The sequence below is a fragment of the Ambystoma mexicanum genome, chromosome 13 (assembly GCF_040938575.1).
Source record: "Ambystoma mexicanum isolate Mex_15411 chromosome 13, UKY_AmexF1_1, whole genome shotgun sequence".
Classification (NCBI taxonomy): domain Eukaryota; kingdom Metazoa; phylum Chordata; class Amphibia; order Caudata; family Ambystomatidae; genus Ambystoma; species Ambystoma mexicanum.
This window is the reverse complement of record NC_090938.1, coordinates 675,459,782-675,481,460: the sequence shown is the minus strand read 5'-3', so window position 1 is coordinate 675,481,460 and position 21,679 is coordinate 675,459,782. Positions and strand designations below refer to the sequence as shown.

At 46.2% G+C, this 21,679-nt stretch overlaps 1 protein-coding gene across 1 annotated transcript in view; it reads left to right on the top strand.

Annotated features, from left to right (window-relative positions):
* Positions 1 to 3,012, top strand: part of FBXO47 (F-box protein 47) — a 1,436,412-nt gene extending 1,433,400 nt beyond the window's left edge. Inside the window, exon 16 of the mRNA XM_069634700.1 lies at positions 2,899 to 3,012. Within this exon, the coding sequence (XP_069490801.1) occupies positions 2,899 to 3,011 (113 nt within the window). The 3' untranslated portion in view covers position 3,012. The remainder of the gene's footprint in view (positions 1 to 2,898) is intronic.
* Positions 3,013 to 21,679: the final 18,667 nt, after the last annotated feature.

Genomic DNA, 21,679 nt, shown 5'->3' with positions numbered 1-21,679 from the left:
TGCAGAACAAGGTTCGAGATCTGCCCTTTGAAGGATTAGGTAAGTTTAATTATTCTATGAATGAGCAGGTGACGAAAGTAAAGATAGAAATACCCAGATCATGAAATCTCTAGTCTCCGTTATGAATCATCCTGCCAAGCGTATATCGTAGAGGTTTCCAAGAAAGACGTGGCACACAGGACCACTCTTCTTTCAGAACACAAAGAAACCAGCAGAAGTTGAGCAAGTCTTTCTTTGGTCAGGAACCATTTTCAAATCGCAAACCACAGGTTTAATGCTCCCTCAGTAGTGGGTGGGAAAGACCATCACCCTTGGGTTCCCTCTGTGATGGTGAAGCTTCATCTAATTCACAAGCCCCCCCATCTCCCCACCCTGCATAACACCTCTGCTGGAAGAGATGCCCAAACTTCTCCAGTCACGTGCCGTTAAGTCACTGGTGTGCTTTTTTGAAGGAAAATTGAAAAAACAGCAAGCCAGATGTATATGCAGTAAAGGCTTTGTTATATGGCACCATTAGTACCCGAATGATGCCTGATGAGCAAATATGCCAGATAACTGGATGTTGGTTATCTAAGTGGAAGAGAGCCAGTTAACAGAGTAAATGGGCTGGACAAATCCTCCTGGCCTTTTACTTACTGACATTCTTTCATCCGGACATTTCATTATCTGACATAGAAACTTTGTTATCCAGCATTTTATTAACTCGACTCTTTCTATTACTGGCTATTGGGATGCCAGATAATAGCATGTGCTGGTTAAGTGCCAGACAACAATGTTTTTACTGCATTTTAATTTGTTGAATATACAATTATTCCATTTTTTTTGAGAGAGGCATGGCTCTCTATTATTAAAAAGTTTTCAGAGATTCCACACATAGACAGAGATATTCAGTATTTATAAATTCAATGAAGAGAGACATACTTACATGTATGTAACTTAATCATCTTGACGTCATAACACTGTTTAAGGTAGAGGGGCACACCAACATAATAAAGGAAGCAGATCTAACAAGAGAAGATCATCCAGTTGCAGGCCGAAAATGTGCCCTACGCCTAAACTTCTAATAGGCAGGGATGAAATATAGTACATATAAGAGACACACTCTAGCCAAACCGTATGGCAATTTGTAAACACGTGCAACCCATTTTAGATTATGCAGGTGACGATGCAAGCAATGAGGAAGCCTAGGTGGGCTATATCCCTCTTCAGATGAAGAGGAAATAGAAAGACAATCACTTCCTTGTGATATGATTCAATTGCAAGTTTAAAGCATAACGGTGTGGAAAAATTGGTTTCTAATTTGTGGGGGGAAAAATAAATAAAATGCACTTATGTAATGATTTTTGAAAATGGAGTTAAGTGTGCCAATACCCCCGCATTTGCACATACATCCAGCGTTCATGGGTGTTATGAAGATTCCCATGTTGGAGAACTGGGTTGACAAGTACGTAACATTTCCTTTGCTGTAGATTTGAATAAATTAGCTGAAGATGGTTCCATTTGTTCCAAGCATTGTGGTAGGGTACAGGTCCACTTAAAGGAGGAAAGATGTGTATGCCTGCAGTCTCTGTGGGGTGATATATGTGAGATAATAATTTTCTTCATGAACTTAAAAAAGAAAGAACATTTTTGTTCACGTGTTTTAAAAGTGATACAAATTTTTAAAAAAACAATGATCCAGCTCTAAGTCGATTTTTATTTTTATTTGGGGGTGTCCCCCCAAACCCTCCTGTTTCTACTGCCTTTTTACCCTCCCCCTACTACCCTACCTCTTACATTCCCTTAACCCCCCCCACCCATATATACTTTTACTTTAAAAATTGACTTTTTCTTTCATTATTTAGGTGTCGTTTAAAAGGTTTGTTGTAATTTTTTCCGTTATCAAAACTGGATACTGTGTAACAGGTAAGTAATCTTTTCTTCATTACTTGCTTAGCTTCTTGGTTTTACTATCCTCCTCCCTCTTCCTTCCTTTTCTTAATGGGAATCTCCCCAACTGGTTGTATTAAGGAAATAGCTATCACCTACAGTCAAACCACCTTTGTGGTAACCGTGACCCATAGTCACAGGATTTCTCCTCTTAACAATGCCCTTCCACAACTACTAATTCCATTAGCCAAGTCTGAATTCTGACTAGCTACAAATGGGTAATTGGGAAGGGGACCAGAGCTGAAGTTGGTGCTTACCCACGTGTCTCGCCATGTGTGGTGTCGACCTGTGCCAGCATTGCTTTTAACAACTTTGTGTAGCAGCTGTGTTCCTAGCAAAAGGCGTCAAGTCTACCATTGGTTAGGAATGAGAGAGGACCACAGACTAAGATTAACAGAATCCTAAACTTTGTGCCTCATTTTTTTAATGTATTTGAACCTTTCCCAAATGGTCAAGCATCTTTCAGATAAAACTCGCCGTTGTTTTTTTCACTGTTGCATTGATTCACCAAAAATGTGAATCACCTGCCAGGTTTTTCAAATTGGAGAGTAGAAGCAGCTAAAGTGTTTGACAATTACTGTGCACTGACTTACTTAAAATCACTCTCTCATAAAGTGTGGGGCATTTAAGGTGCCTCTCCTGTTTCCCTCGAACGTCATTATATGTTGCCATGTTTCTGATCCCTCTGACATCAGCTGCTTGATATAACCGTTCCAGGTCATCACTGTGGTAGTGGTGCAGGATGTGGGGTGCTTCTAATAAAGCTCCTGTTCAATTAAGTACCATGGCACTGGGCGTTACCTTATGCTTTCTTTTGAGCACCCTAGGCTGGAAGCCCTGGGAATCGTTGTTGTAGCTGCTTTGAACAACGCTAAGTAAAGGGTGGAACAAATAACTAGGTGTTTGCAAATACAATAAATGGTAAATTAACTTAAAACTGTTTCTTCTTTCTTCTTCCCTGTCTCATAGGAAACCGTGTAGAAGAGGACATTAGCTTCCTGAACCTGTTCCACCTTGTGAATGCACAGGCCAATTTCCACAAGGAGATCCTCTATCTCACCATGAGCTGCCCCTCTGCATGACTGCTGAGACTGCTTCCCGTATCGGATACCAGGTATTCTAGAGATGAAGGGCATGCCATTTCAGAGATTTAAGAGGTGCCCTGACATTCTACATTCACTTGCCATTGGCAATTCTTTATTTTTCTTTTTTACAGATTCAAAGGGCAGCACTCTTGAACACAACAACATGCAGAAGTTCGGAGTACTTGATATGTTCTCACAAAGGAATAACAGTACAAAGACATATTTACTGGACATTTGAATGGACTCAATATTTTATGTGCAGAGTCACTGTTTCCCTCCGATTCCCTGCTGATAAAACATGCATGATCTCCACCTGGCTGCTCATGCTGCTAACCCATCCTCTACAGGGATTAATTCACGTGGGGAGCCTGGTGCACTACACGAGGTAGAAGACCACTAGCAGAAAATATGGTATACATAACATTTCTGTCCCTAACATTCCTTTTATTGTGAAAAACTGCACATATTTGTGTCTTGGTAACATCACAAAATGTGCTTGAAATGTTGTGAAAGATGGAGACAGTAGTGTCTGCCCGTAACATGACAGTGGCGACCGGTAAATAGCTTTCTTTCCTGAGATCCAAGTACATCTTACCTCATACCTTATAAACATGCTCTGTGGTGAGAAGCCATTGTGATACTTTTTCTCCTTGCTACATTAAGCAACACCATGGACATAGCCAGCCATGTTTGATGTCTCGTTGCTAATATTGCCACAATTGTCCTAGTACCAATTTTAGATTTACAAATTCAAGTGCCAACTTTCAGCCACTTAACACTCACCAATGACATTAGTTAATTGGCTTTATCTTTCTGTGGCTCACTTTATCACCTCTAAAACAACAGATGTTTGGGAATGTCAGGAACAATTTGGAACATTTTCATTGTAAGGATAGCATTCTTTTCCACAGAGTGCTCGTGAGTGGCATCCCAGGGGTCTCACGTGTAATGAGCTTGACTATCAGGCACAGGAAATGCCAAGTAGGGATAGCAACAGTGGTTTAGTTATCTTTTGCTTATCTACATTGCTCATTAGCTTTCGAGACTATTGTTGTTCGATAAAACTCCTCGATTATAAGGTGCAATCCTGAATTAACTATGCATTTTAAGGCAATGCTGTGAATTTGAAGGCGAAATCGGAGAATGTTTTTTAGGTACAGTAGTCATGTCATTCTTCATAGCTTAGTAGCATGTGGTCTGTGTGCCTATGCCTCCTGATTTACAACTTGCACATTTTAAGACCTTTGCCAGATTTCATTCCCACTTTCTTCCCCATCGCGCATGTCACTGAGAGAGATCATGAGATTCTCCACGAGGGACAAATAGGGCGAAGGACCCTCACATTGGCTGACAGCTTGATCTAAAAAGCAGTGAGCTCGAATATGGGGGCATCCTCTGATATAAAATGCAATAAACACAGACCCTTGGGTGACAATATAAGGATCAGAAAGTGCTAACCTGAAGGACGCCTGGTGCAAGGGGCAGAAGGTATAAGGAAAAAGACTGATCCATAGAGCACAAGTCCCACTCTTTGTGGAAGACAATGAACAGAGACCCAGATAACTCTAACCTGGAGTGGAGGCCTGATCCTGATTTAAGGAATGGTGTTTGCTGATCTGGGGTGGCAGTTAGGTCTAAATGGCAAAAAGATCATGATCTTGGACAGGCCATGATCTAAGGGACTGAGCCCAGACCCAGGACACAGCCTGATCCTAGGCATAGAGACTCTAATCAGATAAACTACAGCCTAATCTATGGAGGCTCTGGGGACAGCCATTCCTCGAAGGAGCAAACACAAGAAACAGAGAAACGGACTCCTCAACCTGTGTGAAAGACGGTATCTAAGATGCAGAGATCACAGACCAGGGAGGGAGCTTGATCTAAGGGGCAGGGCACCCCGGGATAAGGTACAGTCTGATCTAAAGGACACTGTGACCAATATAAGTAACAGTGAGTCTTAATTTAAGGGACACACAGATCTAAACTGCTGGGATCTCTAGCCTGTGACTGCTCAAAAAAAGCTGTTATAAGATCTTGCCTAGGAGTACATCATGATCTCATGGACAAATCGTGCTAATTTGAGCACAGACTATTGTCTGCTAATTTGAGCACAGACTATCATCTAAGGAGTAGTAATTCTAGGCCTGGGAAGGAGAACATTGAAAGAGAAAGGGGGCCCGACACCACGAGAGACACCTTAATTGATGGACTACCATGACATGGGAAGATTGTGTGATATAAGTGTCAAAGACATAGTTTGATTTAAAGGGGGGAGAGCACTAACCTATCAGGACACTCCAATCCAAATAACACAAACCTAACTACTTGAGGTTGCCTGTTCTAGAGGGCAAACCACCCATTGTCTTAAGGAGGTCCAATCTACATAACAGATACGCCTAAGCAGGTTAGACAGGCTGATCTAAGGGCAGAAGCACTATCCAATCAAGATAGTCTTGTCTAGTCGGTTGATTGTTTTAACCAGCTGTGAAAGCCTGATCTAATAGGTCGAAGTCCCATCCTATTTTTGACATTGCGATCTAGATAATGCAGGGTCAAAACACAGTGAGACAGCCTGCTCTAAGGGGTAGAAACCCTAACCTAAGAAGGACATTACATACACTCAAAGGAGTGAGACTGGCATCAAGGGAGCGAGTAAAAATGTTTCAAATATTCATATATGCATTTTAAAGAGTTTGAGTATGGCTATATTGCGAACATTGCATACTTTTCACACTGGTCTTGGGTGGAGGTATATGTTAAGGGCACAGCTTTGGCTGTGATATGTACTTTCTAAAAAAAAAAAGCCCATATTACATATTTTGGACTGTCTCCAAATGTTTTGTTATTTAACATTTCCTCTCCTACTTACTGGCTGACAGAGATTATACTAGTGCCCACGAAGGCACCGATTTGTTAGACGGTAGCCAGCACAAAGAGTAGCCAGGCAGCGTTAACACATGATTGCTGGCTCTACCCTGTGCAGAGAGTACAATCCGTGTTCTGAAGCGTGTCAACCCTCTTTTTGACACATTGAGGGGACAATTTCTGATTACAAGAAAAGGCAAATGCTTTGACATGAGAATGTTCAAAGAAGCCTTTCAATGCCTTCAGCCACGGTGGAAGGGCCCCTTAGCTTCACAGAGCTGAATGTATTATGCAGCTCTTCGTGAGAAGAGATGGGCAGCGTGAATAAATCATATCAAGATGTTTATCATTGATATAACAGGCAATTGTTCAGTATGGTACATGCCTTTAGATCCCAGCACTCTGATGATACAGTTCATGGTGTGTTTTGGGACCTAGAGTTGGTGGTGGGTGATTCGCTAAGCTGTTTTTCTCTGTTCTTTTTTTTGTTTGGCTGTTCTGGGGTGCTTTCTGGAGTTATGTCATCAAAGTGAACTCCAAGAACTATGAGATTAATTTGTGTTAGAGTTACACCTGAAATCAGACAGGAAGATGCTATGCAAATGAATTCACTTATGTGGCTCTACACCGAGACTACTGGCAGGTGCTTCTGGGAGTAATTTAGTGAGGAAGAAAGGGGGAGACCACTTTGGCGTAGCTCATAGCCAAAGGAGCCTAGCTGAATACACCACACTTTGCTGCTGGTTGTATTGACACCTTAATGTGCTGTGCAGACAACAATAAATAGTTTGTGGGTGACGTTATTTATATTCATGCACTTTAAGAGTCAAGGACGCACATGGCAGTAGGAGGCCCTGCCACTTTTGTCTGCAGTTTGTTTTGGTATATAACACATTAATTCTACTGTGTGTTGCTGAGTGAATTTGATGTATTACTGTGCATCATTTGCGAGCCTGAATGAGTTCAAATCATTTTGTCATTCTCTTATTTTCTTCAAAGGAGCGTCTATTCTATCCAGTCGGTGGCAGCCAGTCATAATTCTCAGTTCCATTTGACATTACTGACATTTTATGAAATTAGGGTAACGGCTATGGATGAAAAATGTAAAATTACTAACATGACTGACTGTAATGGTAAATTCAGTAAAAGTCACAGTAATGATGGCCAGTCCGTCTGTCAAACCATTACCTAAATTGCTGCTGTTTTTAAAGAGCACAAGGCAAAATGTAGCCTAAACAAAAGCAAATATATACACATATGACATGTTTTATATTTATTATGTACATTAAAATGGCATTTATTGTAATTGATGTTCTCTATCGAGGATCGTCTTAGTTTAGCAGAAATTAAACAGTTGCCTTATCAAGAGTATCACAACTGTTTTGGAGTTTCATTTTTGTTTTGAACAGTTTTGTTGAAAGCATACTTAGAAATCCTGTTACATGTGCTCCATTTAAAAACTCGAGTACCCTTATTTTTTTCTAAATTGTATTAATCATTTATTAACCATTTTCAGGTTCAAATACAGAGCAACAGTCAAAAGCAGAAATCGTAATGGGTCGGACACAGGTACAGAGCATCAGAAAAATGTTGGCGATGCCCGAGCAACACAGACATTTCCGACTCTAAGAATATAGATCTATTAAGGTCATCTCCCCAGTCAGGGCTCTGCAAACTGCAACTCTACTGAGGTTTGCACTATTACTTCCATGATCCCTCACCATCTACTATGCTGTAAAGTGCTGATTGGAGTTATACTGCAAGACATCTTGAGAGCCAAATGTTGCAGAGTCCTGCTCTATGCCTACAGCCTTTCAACCTCTATCCTAACCCCTCCCGGACCACCCTTAACTTGAAATGTAATGAGAAATGCTTCAACAACGAGGGACAAAAAGTGTGTTGAACATTATATTTGCAAAAATCGATAAACAGTCACCACAGTGACATATTTTGGGAAACACCTCATTTCTCCAACTGCAGTAGGATCCCTTATAGAGGAAACGTGATCAAATTAACACAATCTAGCTCCACTGAAGAGCGAAATCCAAAAGAGCTAGGAAACACCATAATGGAAGAATTTGAGTTAGGAAAACTCCCATTAGTTACCAAAGGAAGAATGAATGACATCTCTAAGCAGATGAGGGGGCCTAGGCTTCATAGGGATTTCAAAATGTATTGCTTTAGATATAATTGGAGACAGTCAATCAACTTCCTCTAGAGAAAATAAAGCTATACATCTATTTCAAAGTTCTATTGTCCCTCTGGCTGTTTGAATAGGTCTTACTGCCCCAGACATGTTCAGCATTTGTCCAATATTGGAGTAAAATTACTGGGCAGGGACAATGCCAATTTTAAAGTCTCTACATGGAAGTTATAAGTTTGATTGAATACATTTGTTACAATATTAGGGTTCCTAAAATGTGCTATTACACAATCACCAGGCAATACTTTTGGGTTAGAAACAACCCAAGTAACTCTTCTCACCATCATTAGGAATTGTAGATTTAGGCTCGGCCCTTTACATTTCGTGTTAATCCAATGTATTGTACGGTTCATCAAAGGGAAAGGAATTTCTTCTGAATCATTTTGACTCCTTGGAAAATGTGTTATAACAACTATGTACAGTTTGGCATATGGGAGCAGATCTAGTCTTACTACATATGCCTCAGATGATTTCACAGTATGGGGTGTGTAAGATATTTTCTCTTGAATGGTAACCGAGTTTGAACCTGGCTCTAAACCTAATTGCGTATGGTCCATTGGCTAATAAAATGAGTCATTTGGAATATGCCTCTCTTAAACTGAGGGTGTGACCTTAAGCGGCACGTTATTGCCCTTGTTGAACGTAACATATTTTACCTTTTTTTGACCATGAAAGGCTGGTCAGAAGAAACAGTCTGCGTTGGCCTGCCCCCCTCCGAGATTAACAATTCATCTTCATCATGCAACAGTCGAGATACCTCAGGTGAGACCCCAAGTGATTTACTCTCACATACAATAGACTTTTCACTAATCTGCTTCCCTTCGATGTTAAATTCTTGATGCAGTCTGTCAAGTTTGTAACTAATAGTCATCAAAATTGAAAACACCAATTCAAGTGATTTAATAATGGCATTCTCGATAGGCTGGCCTTCCTTCATGTATTCCATCATAATCAAACTTTAAGTGTTTTCTCAAAGTTCAAGTGTTTTCCTCTAGGATACATTACAGGTGAGAGGACTTTATACCCATGAACCATTGTTACAGGGGCCTGCGTCTTAGTACAGTCTATTTTACATTACTCCTACGTCCCGTCCCCTTTCCTCCATACATGTGGGACATTCCATCCTTCGGGACAGGACCGGAGTACTTTTGTAAGAAAGCATCAAAACTTGTTTTGTCTTTCTTTTATTTTTACACGGTGCACTGCACGTGGCCGTGACCCTGCCCTCCTGAGCTCCGCCCCGCGCATTGCCCTTCAGTCCTTTTCTCCGTGCGGTCGGGTCTGGACGCACTTGCATAAATGGGAGTTTTTTGTTTTAATCCTGTTGTGCTTCCTTCTTGCTCCGGTTCTACGGTCGTCTAGTCCTCCGTCTATGCCGGAGCATCTGGAATTCATGTCCTGTTCTTCATGCAAACGTCGTTTCACAGGGGAGGATCCTCATCCTGTTTGTCTGTAGTGTCTAGGCTCAGAGCATCGCTGGGACTCGTGTCTTTATATCGACTCCCTGTCCATCCGGGCACTCCAGCGTTGTCTTCTTCGGTGGGAGGTGGTTTTCCAACACGTTCCTCCACCACATTTACAACTCTTCATCGACGAAAAGAAAGAACACCCAGTAAGTTCCTTACTTTTTAGGGCACCCTAGCCTGGGGACTCCTTTCCGGGGTCTTCTGGGACCGAGAGGGGCTTGTGTAGCTCTTCTAGCAGGGACATCCCTTGGGTGACCCGCAAGGGGCCTAATAGGCACACCGGAGCGTCCTCCTAGGGTTCCCATAGTAGGCCAGCCAAAACCGCAAATTCTTCTGAGGTTCCCCTTTTGGGGGCTAAAGTTCAGCCCAGTTTTCTGTGGCTCTGGATACCCGGGTTCACCCTGAGGTCTCCATTTCGAAGGGATTGTGTCCTCCGACGTATTCCTTATCTATGATATTCGTATCTCCAGCTTGCTGGCCTCGGAAAATGTTTTCCCAGTAGAGGGCGCTGTGCGTCGACGTCCGTCGAGTAGGTGCTCCTCGACGGCCACCGTATCGACGCCGACGTCAGCATGCCTATAAATGGCCACGCGCAGCGTCCGTTGCTCAGTTCCGTTTTTCCGCGCTTCGTGTGCCTCGGAATACCCTTGCTCAGTTCATCAGTCGATATATATTCATATTTCCTCGAGAAAACCGACTCGTACTCGATGGCTTCCTCCTCCGACCCGACGACTCCTCGGTCCGGTTTCAAAAAATGCCGAGACTATGGGAAGAAAATGTCGTTGACGGATCCTCACAGGATCTGTTTGTGGTGTCTGGGAATCGAACACCACTGTTCGGAGTGTGAGGAATGCCTATCCATGACGGCGAAAGCCTTGAAGGAGCGTAAGGGGAAGCTCGAGAGAGGTAAGTCAATTTTAACATCCTCAAAAGTTTCCACGGTAGAGTCGAGACATTCGTCTCCTCACCGTCGAAAGCATTCTCGGTCTAGGTCTCGAAGTGGCTCCCACCACTCGTCGAGGTCTAGACACTCGAAAAAAAGACGAAGAAGATCCCCTTTATCGTCGTCTTCTAGTTCCCCTGAAAGAGTAAATTGCCCCACTAAACACAGCTCTCAAGCTGAGTGGGAGGAATTCAGAAAAAAGATGCTAAGCGTCTTCGAGAAAGCGGCCTCGTCCCCCTCGAAGTCAGCTGAGGGTGATACCCCGGGTGAAAAGCCCAAAAAATCTAAACACCGCGAGTCGAAGCACCCGGCGAAAGAGTCGACCCGAAAGCGCCATGAGCCATCGGGAAGTAAAGCATCTTCGACGCCATCGTCGAAAGCCCCTTCGAAGCATAGATCGGCGCCATCAACGCCGTTATCGAAGGGTTCTTCGACGCATCCGTCGATCGAGTCGACGCCGGCGTCGACGCCGACATCGACGCCGATAAAAGAAAGACCCACGGCTACTCCACAACTAACGGTTACTCCGAGAGCCTCTGACACGACGTCTAGAACGTCGTCGACATCCTCGAGCAGGATTCCAATCCTCTCGAGTTCTTCGAGGCCTCTTCCAGTTTTCTCGACGCCTTTGTCGGCGCCTTCGAGGATTTTTACATCGGCGTCAATGACATCGACCTTTTCAAGGCCACTGATGATGGCTCCCTCTGCCTTAGAGATGGGTTTTATACCATTTCACAGACCAGAGCATCCCCCCTTAACTTCAATTTTTGAAGAAAGGGAAGATTTTGATCAAGAAAGTCCTTTTGGGCTGCAGAGGACCACATTACCTGAACCGGAGACTTTTGCCTCTGAGGAAAGAAGGTTGAAAGACCTTCAGGATGCATTATAGGAAGCAAGTGGCCTAGACACTTCCCCAGAAGTGGAATTTGTCAAACCAGACCCAGGGGAACATGCTGATACCCCTTATAGAACCCTAATGTGAAGAATTATGGAGTTCATGGGTTGGTCTGCGCCTTCACCTGTTTTTCGACAGGACGACCTCACAGATATTCTGGATAAAGGTCCACAGGAGGATCCTGTGGTTCCCTTTCATTCTGCTTTACAAAGAAAGATTTTAACTAACTGGGAAACTCCTGAAGTTGTCCCTGCGGTTAACAAGAAGTTGTCAGCGAAATATAGGGTATCTGCTGCTGACCCTGAATACCTATCTAAGCACCCTACTCCAGAGAGTCTTGTGGTCCAGGCTGCAACTTCATCAGGCAGTACTTCTGCTTACCCCACTGCTCCTCAGGATAGGGATGATAAAAAATATGATGCCATGGCTAAAAAAGTCTTCTCAGCCTGTAGCATGGCTTTAAAATCTATTAATGCAACTTGTACGCTCGCTAGGTTCAGCCACACCCTTTGGGAGTGTGCTTCATCGGCGGCTGACTGCATACCGGAAGGAGAAGAAAGGGACGCATTTTTAAATATCATCAGAGATGGTAAAGATGCAATGTGTGAGTCCCTTCAAACTGGCATTGATTCTGCTGACAGTATCAGCAGGGCCATGGCGGGAAGTACCACAATCCGCAGGCATGCGTGGTTGAGAAAGTCCGGCTTTGCTTCTGACATACAGGCCAGACTTTTAAATATGCCCTTTGACGGTTCTTCCCTATTTGGTAAAAAGGCGGATGACAGTTTGGAAAAACTACAAACATCTAAAGCAGCAGCTAAGTCACTAGGAGCTGCAATCCGACAAACTAATTTTCGTCCCTCAGGATCCTCTTGGAGAGGAAGGTCCTTTCGCTATTATTCCTCATACGGAAGAGGCAGAGGACGGCCGACTCAAAGAGGCCAAGGAAAATGTACCCGTGGTGGACGGGGTAAAGGAAAGAAAGCCGCATCAGCAGGAGCCGCTTTACCTTCGGCAACTGAATCAGCTGCTCCCAAACCACTCTGAGGTCTCCCATCACAAGACACCTGTAGGGGGCAGGTTAACTCACCATCTGACGGAATAACAGGCTATTACGTCAGATGCTTGGGCATTGGAGACAGTTGCCCAAGGTTACTGCCTGCCTTTTCTACGCATCCCTCAGAGACATCCACCGGGGAACAGCTCTCTGAAAGTGCCGGATCCGCTCCTCTTACAGGAAGTTGTAGACCTGCTAGAGAAAGGTGCCATAGAACCGGTACCTGTAGCGGACAGGAACAAAGGCTGGTACTCCCCCTACTTTCTCATACCAAAGAAAGACGGAGGACTGAGACCCATCCTGGACTTACGAGAATTGAACAAGTTCCTCAGGAAGGACAAGTTCAGGATGGTAACTCTCTCTCAGATCCTTCAGGCCCTCCAGCTTCAGGACTGGTTGGTATCTCTGGACCTTCAGGATGCTTATTTCCATGTGCCTATCCATCCCAAGCACCGGAAGTACCTGAGGTTCGCAATTGGCAACTCTCATTATCAATTTCGAGTTCTGCCATTTGGGCTGACCTCCGCCCTGAGGGTCTTCACCAAGCTAATGTCGGTTGTGGCTGCAAGTCTAAGGAGGGAAGGGATTCACGTCTACCCCTACCTGGACGATTGGTTGATCAGAGCAGTTTCTTCGGAACAAGCTCGGATCCAACTATATTATGTCTGCCACTCTCTTCACAGGCTGGGCTTCTCCCTCAATTTAAAGAAGTCACAGATGATACCATCACAGAGACTCCAGTTCATTGGAGCAGTCCTGGACACGTCCCTGGGAAAAGCCTCGCCACCAGAGGTGAGGGCTCAAGATATTCTGCAGATGGTCACCAGGTTTCAAAATGCCCAACGTCTCCCAGCCTACGACTTTTTGAGGTTGCTAGGCCTCATGGCATCCTGCATATTCCTTGTGCCAGAGGCTCGCCTGAGAATGAGATCCCTTCAGTGGGCACTGAGGACTCAGTGGTCACAATTCTCAGGGAGGATGACAGATCTCCTCCGGATTCCAGACAAGGTAGCCCACGACCTTCAATGGTGGGCCTCTCCAGAGAACATCTTGAAAGGAGAACTGTTTTGGCAACCATGGCCGGAGATAACGGTAGTCACAGACGCCTCACTCACGGGGTGGGGAGCCCATGCCAACGACTTGACCATCAGCGGTCGTTGGTTTCCATCGGTGTCCAGACTACACATCAACCTGTTGGAGCTTAGAGCCATCAGACTGGCACTGAAGGCTTTTCTGCTGTCTGTACGGGGGAGAAACGTCCTGATAATGACGGACAATACAGTGGCCATGCACTACCTCAACAAAAGAGGAGGCGTAGGGTCACTGCCACTGTGCAGAGAGGCGATGCAGCTCTGGTTTTTGGGCAATTCAGGAAGGAATCTCTCTATCGGCAATTCACCTAGCCGGAGAGAAGAACTTGACAGCGGACGCTCTGAGCAGGCAGAACACAGTCTCCCACGAATGGGAGATAGCTCAGGAAGTCCTTCAAGAGATCTTCACCCTTTGGAGAACCCCTCAAGTGGATCTGTTCGCCACCAGTATCAACAGGAAGTGCGACAGATTTTGCTCAAGGGAATTTCCCCCGAGAGGAGCTCTAGGAGACGCGTTCGTAGTGGACTGGGAGTTCCCACTTCTGTACACGTTTCTTCCGGTCCCTGTCATTCCTCAAATGATCAGGAGGTTGAGAAGGTTTCGGAAGACCACGATCCTAATTGCCCCTGATTGGGCCAGGAGAACGTGGTACCCGGACCTTCTGGACATGTCCATCTGTCCTCCAATTCGTCTACCGTACAGAGAGGATCTTCTCTCGCAGAAGGGAGGTCAGGTTCTCCATCCAGCCATCAAGACCCTCAACCTTCACGCTTTGTATCTGAAAGGTTGAGGTACAAGGATTGGGACCTTCCAGATGACGTCATGGAGGTGTTGCTTTCGGCCAGAAGACCAGCAACTAAGACTCTATACCGTTGCCGTTGGAATAAATTTTGCAGCTGGTGCAGAGAAAAGAATATCGATCCCTTTTCATGTGGTACACCTGCAGTGTTATCCTTCTTACTTTATTTGGCAAATTCGGGCCTTCAAATTGGCACTATTAAGGGCTATCTCGCAGCGCTATCGATCTTTAAGCGCACCGCAGAGGAGCCATCGTATTTCAAAATTCCATTGGTAATACAATACCTGAAAGGTCTAACTAATGTTTACCCTCCAAGACCATTCCAAGTTCCCTTATGGGACTTACATCTAGTTTTAAACTTCCTAAAAGGTGCTCCTTTTGAACCACTCCACTCTTGTTCATTGAAGTTTCTCACCCTCAAAACTGTTTTATTGGTAGCATTAACATCTGCTAGAAGGGTTAGCGAGATACAAGCCCTGTCTTGTAAACCTCCTCATACAACTTTTCACAAGGACAAAGTAGTGCTACAGGTGAAGCCTAACTTCCTCCCAAAGGTAGTTTCGGAATTTCACATTACTCAGAAGATTACTCTACCTTCATTCTATCCTCCTCCCCATCCAGGGAAAGAGGAAGAGAGACTACACAGGCTGGACCCTAAGCAAGCCTTGAGTTTTTATATCAGTAGACTTGCTAAAATTAGACAAGCAGACCAACTCTTTGTAGGTTACGTAGGACATAAGTTGGGATTACCAATAACCAAACAAACCATCTCCAGATGGATTATTCTAGCCATTCTGGAATGCTACAAATTGGCAGGGAAAGAGCCCCCTCAAAATCTAAGGGCTCATGCGACCAGGGGTATTGCAGCATCCTCAGCTCTTCAAAGAGGGGTACCAATTAGAGACATATGTGCGGCTGCCACATGGTTGTCTGCACATACCTTTACCAAATTTTATAGCCTGGATTCCTCCTCTAGTCAAGAGACTAGATTTGGCAAAGCTGTGTTACACGCTGTTCATTCTTAAAGGGTAATATGGCATCTCTTACTCCTGCCTCCAATCACATACCACTGCTATGGGAGTCTATCATAGATAAGGAATACGTCAGAGGACACAATCCCTTCGAAGAACAAGTTACTTCTTACCTTGTAACGTTCTTTCGATGGGATGTTCCTCCGACTTATTCCTTATCGCCCCTCCCATCCATCCCCGCAGTAACATTTCCCTTGTGGTTGCAGCTTACGCTCCTTCAAGGGTAGTAACCATTCATACAATAACTACTTTACTCTACAAAACGGAACTGAGCAACGGACGCTGCGCATGGCAATTTATAGGCATGATGGCGTCGGCCGTCGAGGAGCACCTACTCGACGGACGTCGACGCACAGCGCCCTCTACTGGGAAAAAAATTTCCGAGGCCAGCAAGCTGGAGATACAAATATCATAGATAAGGAATACGTCGGAGGAACATCCCATCGAAAGAACGTTACAAGGTAAGAAGTAACTTGTTCTTCTGGAGCTTTCCATACTGAGTCACGACTGGAGACCCCTATTAAGTGAGCTTTACGTCTTGGGTTAAAAACCGAGGTTGCTCTTCTTAGGGCTAAATCCAGTACCGGCAGAATCGAGGAACCTCCCTTGAAGGTCTTGTCGGTGAGGTGTATTCCTCACCCTTCCCACGCTCGGCATGCGTGCACCGATTCTGTCGAGGTTCCTCCACTGGATGCTAATTTTGGGACAGTATCGAAGATCTCCAGTAAACATCCTAGATCTGACAGCACTGGCTCAGCCGAGGATCCTTGTTTCAAGGCTAAAATGCTGCTTAAGACCCCTGTTTCCCCTGAGGAGACAGATGCCTCACTTTCTCCTGTGACGCAGTGCTCCTCAGGTGTCGACAAAATGGCGGCTGAACCTCCATGGTCCACGGCAGCCATTTTGGATACCTCTCTTACACCAACGTTCACAGCGGCTGGTGCTGGGAGCATTCCTTTTGGGGCTGAGCAGTTTTTTCCACGCCATATGGACAAGAACCTGTTCCGCCCTTCTACAGATTGGCGTGCTAAAGAGCTGTACCCCAGTCCTCCGGTACCACCTTCGGCCCCGGATGCTCCTACGCAGGTCCCGGTGGTGCCACCTCCTCCACCTCTACCGGCCGGACCTCCTCCAGTGCTTCCTCCTCTGCCTCCACTATCCCCCATAGAGAAAACATCGGGAGCGCCACTAGATAACACTTCAAAACCTGAGGCACCACGTGCAGCAGATCAGCCTCCTGTTCCCGCTTCACCGGACGAGGACCAGGTGGACCAAGACAGCAATGAACAGCCCCGCTCTAGCAGAGCATTCCATGAACGGGTGCTGATATGATGAACTTGCTTGATATCCCAGCACCCAAGGCCCCCTCTCCGCAGGAGGGGGTGCTATCGGGAGCATTTACCCTATCGCCACAAGAGCGAACAGGCCTGTTCCTCCAGAAGGACGTCTTGGCTGAGGCCCGTAAGGTCTGGGATGAACCCCATACAGGGCTGCATCTCAACAGGAGGATTGACGCCTCAGAAGATATAGCCTTGTCGGCATGTCCGCTCCCATCGTCCATGGTAGTGTCAGCTGCCACTCTCCAATCCAAGCGGGCATCTGCATGCTCCACTGTAGCAGCGCAAATTCTCTCCAAGGAGGAAAAACTTCTGGACGCCATTGGCAAGAAAGTCTTTTCCAATTCGGCGCTCCAACTTCATCAAGCTAACACCGAGCTCATCCTGGCAGTAGCCAATCTTAGGCTGTGGAAGGAGCTGGCTGATTTCCAGGAGTGTAACCCTGCGGACAGGCTAGATGACTTCAAAGCCGGTTTGTCTGACGCCAAAGTGTTGGCACAGGATCTACTGGAATCTGCGGCACACCACGTAGATACCTCCGCTCGAGGCGTTATGGTTGGGGTTGACATCTCCCACCAAGCGTGGCTCCATGCGACAAAGTTTTCAAAAGAAGTGCAGGACAAAGTTCTAGACCTATCTTTTGATAACAAGGAGTTGTTCCATTTCTCCACAGATGAGGAACTCACAAAGACAAAGGCGAGTACTCAGACCGCCAAATCTTTATCGGTCCTGGTGAAAGCTCCAGCTAAGGCCCCTTATACAGAGAGGTCAGGGTCCCAAACTCTGTCCTTTTCTGGGTTTAGGGGGTTTCAGGATCACTGTGTGTGCTGGTCTGAAGGCCCGGTTGGCGGGCCCCACTGTAAGCAACAGCGCCAAGGGGGCTGCTTTTTCTCTCGGCCATCAGCCTCCTCTCTGGGACAAGTAGTTTCCCTGCTGACAAATCAGCCAAATTATATTTTTTGTCAGTCGCAGGACGAATCTCATTGCATCTGGAGGCGTAGCAGGCCATCACTGAAGACCGGTGGGTTTAGTCCATCGCTCGGGCGGGCTTCTGCTTGCCACTCCCCTTTACCCCGCTCTTCAACCCTCCCTTCCAGCAGACTGGGTGAGCCTCCCTCAGAGCCGAGGTACAGAAACTTCTAGACCTCAGAGAGGTGGAGCCTGTTCCCCTTGGGGAGCAAGGGGAGGGCTACTACTCCCGTCTGTTCACAGTGCCCAAACCCAACCAGGCTAGCCTGTGCACTATCCTAGTTCTTGCGCAGTTCAATCTTTCGCTTCCCCAAGAGAAATTCAAGATGATCGCACCTTGCCAAATAAAGTCCTCTCTCCAGAAGAGCTACTGGCTCAGCGTAGTGGACCTTCAGGGCGCATACATGCACATTCTGACATGGAGCCCGCATTGAACATTTCTGCGATTCTCTCTGGGCGAAGAACACTTCCAGTTCTGTGTGCTCCCTTTTGGCCTCAGCTCAGCAACCCGTGTCTTTACGAAGATGATGTCGGTCATCGCAGCTTTCCTCAGACTGCAGGGGATTCATGTGTATCCATATCTCAACGATTGTCCTTGCCCACAGATTGCCTTGGCCAATCTTCAGTCTCTCCTTCAGCTCCTGTTCCATCTTGGACTGTTGGTGAATTGGTGGAAATCGTCCACAACGGTCTCTCAAGACTTGATTTTCCTGGGTTTCCGTTGGGATACTGTAAGTACCAGGGTGTTCCTAACAACGGTTTGGATTGCAGACCTATCGACCACTTGTCAGCTCTTCCTCCAGTCCTCGCACATGACAGCCTGATGGTTCCAAAGACTTCTGGGTCTCATGGCCTCTTGCGTGCTAGCTCTACCTCATGCATGTCTGAATATGAGGCACACTCTGCTAACTCTTCAGAGCAGCTGGTCTCAGGCTTCAGACCTGGATTCCAAGATGATCCTAGTTCCTTCGTGCATGACATTGGATCTGCAATGGTGGGCTTCGACCAACAACCTTTCAGTGGTGGCCTTTTATCAGGAGCCCTGCCCACAAGTGATGGTTACCAAGGACTCCTCCCTTCTGGGGTGCAACGCTGGGTCACCTCGAAGTATTCAACCTATGGACGCCTCAGGACAGGCAGTTCCACATCAATTTTCTGGAGCTCCAGCCGTCGATTGCCAACAAAGGGGTCTGTATTCGCACAGAAAATTGTCGCAATTTTTTACATAAACAAGCAGGGTGGCACCAAGTCACAACTCCTGGTGGACCTAGCCATACAAGTTTGGGACTGGGCCATTCAATACAAGATTTGGCTCCAGGCTGTACACATTCCGGGTCACATGAATGTAACTGCGGACTCACTCAGCCGCCAGTCGGCTGTCAGTTATGAATGGGAATTGAAAAGCGATGTTCTTTCCAACATTTTTCACCAGTGGGGCACTCCATAAGTGGACCTCTTTGCGACTTTTACAAACAGGAAACTTCCTCTTTATGCATCCAGAGATGGCCTAGGGGCGCCTTCCTTGGGAGACGCGCTGGAGATCCCGTGGCACAACATGAGAGCTTGTGCTTTTCCCCCATTGCCTTTGATTCATCTGTCACTATGCAATCTCAGGAGCACATCAAATTGCACTCTCCTCTTCATAGCTCCTTGGTGGCCAGCCAGATTCTGGTTCTCGGAACTTCCGCATCTGTCGATTCTTCCTCCGATCAGATTGCCGCTGATTCTCAACCTTCTTCACCAGAATGATCACCAGCTGTGGCACCCCTCCCCACAATCGTTCAACTTGGCGGCCTGGTGCCTGAATTCAAATCCTTAGCGCAGTTCAATCTGTCCGAGGACAATATGCATATTATCCAAGCGGGAAGAAAACCTTCCACGAGGGCTCAATATAGGAGCAAATGGCTCCGTCTTTGCCAGTGGTGCTTAGCTAAACAGCTTGACCCCAGGCATGCCACGGTTGACACTGTTCTATCTTTCATGTCTCACCTCGCAGCTACAGGCATTCATGTTCTGTCTTGCAGAACTTACTTATCGGCCATTGCGGCCTTCCTGTCCATGGACAGTTTTACTTTTTCATTGACCAACCTGTACATTAAAAGACATTTTGCAGGTCTTCTTCACCTCTTCCTGCTGGTGCGCACCCATCATCCCAAATGAGATTTAAATGTGGTCCTCACTGCGTTATGCCATAAACCTTTTGAACCCATGGCTACTACCGATCTGAAATTCATTTCTTGGAAAGTCGCCTTTCTGATCGCAGTGACATCGACGAAGCAAGTAAGTGAGCTTCAGGCTCTTTCTGTGGAGCATCCCTTCCTCACTTTCCACAAGGACAAGGTTGTGCTTCGCACTCATCCTTCTTTCTTGCCTAAGGTAGTTACTGATTTTCATCTGAATCAGTCAATCTCCTTGCCTTTCTTTTTTCCTAACCCGGCATCTGATGCAGAGAGAGTTTTACACTTTTTGGAAGTCAGGCGAGCCTTGAAGTTTTACCTCGATCGAATGAGTGAACGCAGGGGCTCCTCACAACTCTTTGTCACATTCGGACACCCGAAGGGGAAACCGACTTCCAAAGCAACTATCTCCCGATGGATTTCCTCCTGTATTTCAGTAGCCTATAGCATTCAGGGTCTTCAACCGCCGAAAGGCATCCATGCTCATCTTGTACGTGACTAAGCGGCTGCTGTTGCCTTCCAAAAGTATGTCCCTTGGGAAACCATTGCCAAAGCAGTTATGTGGGCTTCCCCATCAGCTTTTTGTAAGCATTACTGCTTGGACCTGAGCTCCAGGGCTGATGCTTAATTTGGCCAGGCTGTTCTTAAGAACTTATTCCAGTAAAAGGGTTTTTCCATCCACCCGTATTACCTGTGAGGTGTGCTTGGGAATCTCCCACAAGTATAGAGGAAAGGAGACGGGACGTAGGAGTATAACTAAGTTACTCACCATAGTGACTACCTTACTCCTAGTGCATAGGCCCCTTTCCTCCATATGCCCGCCTGCCGGCCGCTCTAAAGAGTATCCTCTATTATTGCTTAAAGGCATGGTCTAGTAAAAATGTTTATTGTCCCTACGGGTCGGCCATGTTTTTTTAAGCCTAAGTGGCTCGATTTTAGAAAACTTTCCTATGGACCTTACCCGAGTTTTCGTCCATTAAACGCACGCGAAAACAAGCACCAGGGAGCCGCCATTTTCTGATAATCCTATCTTTTCCCCCATCGCCCTGGCTGACCTGCTTTTGCGGCACTAAATCAATTCCCCCGCCCCTGAGCCTGTCATCTGCAGACTCGTACCGCCCATTTCCCAACGCCAAAGCACGTCTCGTGTCAACATTTGCTGCGCTTCAGCTAATGACGTGTCGCCATGGAAATGGCAGGACGCATCTTTCCTCAATAAGTATAAACAGACCGTTTCACAACACACAGCAGCAGATTTTCGATTCCATTCCTCTCTCTGTGTTAGTTTGAGTATTCTGTGACTCGTTTCAGTGCTCTGGTCAGCTACCTTCGCCGCTTGTAGCCCGTGTGAACACCTGTACCATCTCAGTAAATTATTTTACTCTGTTTACCACACAATGGCTACAATAATGCCCTACATGTACGAGCCCGAGTATACCGAGGAGGAACTACTGGAAAGGGAAGCACGCAAAAACGATGGGGATTCGGACGGCAGTTGGCAGGACGAATCAACAGATGAAGAGCCTGGGCCTAGTCGAATGGACGGCGTCTCCACCTGGTGCACATGCAATCGGTGCGAGCTAATGCCAACTGAGGACGAGAACTGCTGCTGCCGAGAAAACTCGGGATGCCTGGCCTACATTTCGGAAGGCGAGCCACAACCGCAATGTATCACCGAGCTGCCCGACTTCAGGGCAGCCTGCCTCACACGGGCCGTGTTGAGAATAATGATGGTGCTTATGCACGAACTTCGCGCAACTGTTCGTCCTCGTAATCCGAGTAACGAGTAAGTATACTCTGCTTGTCATGCCACTACTATTTCATGATCTTC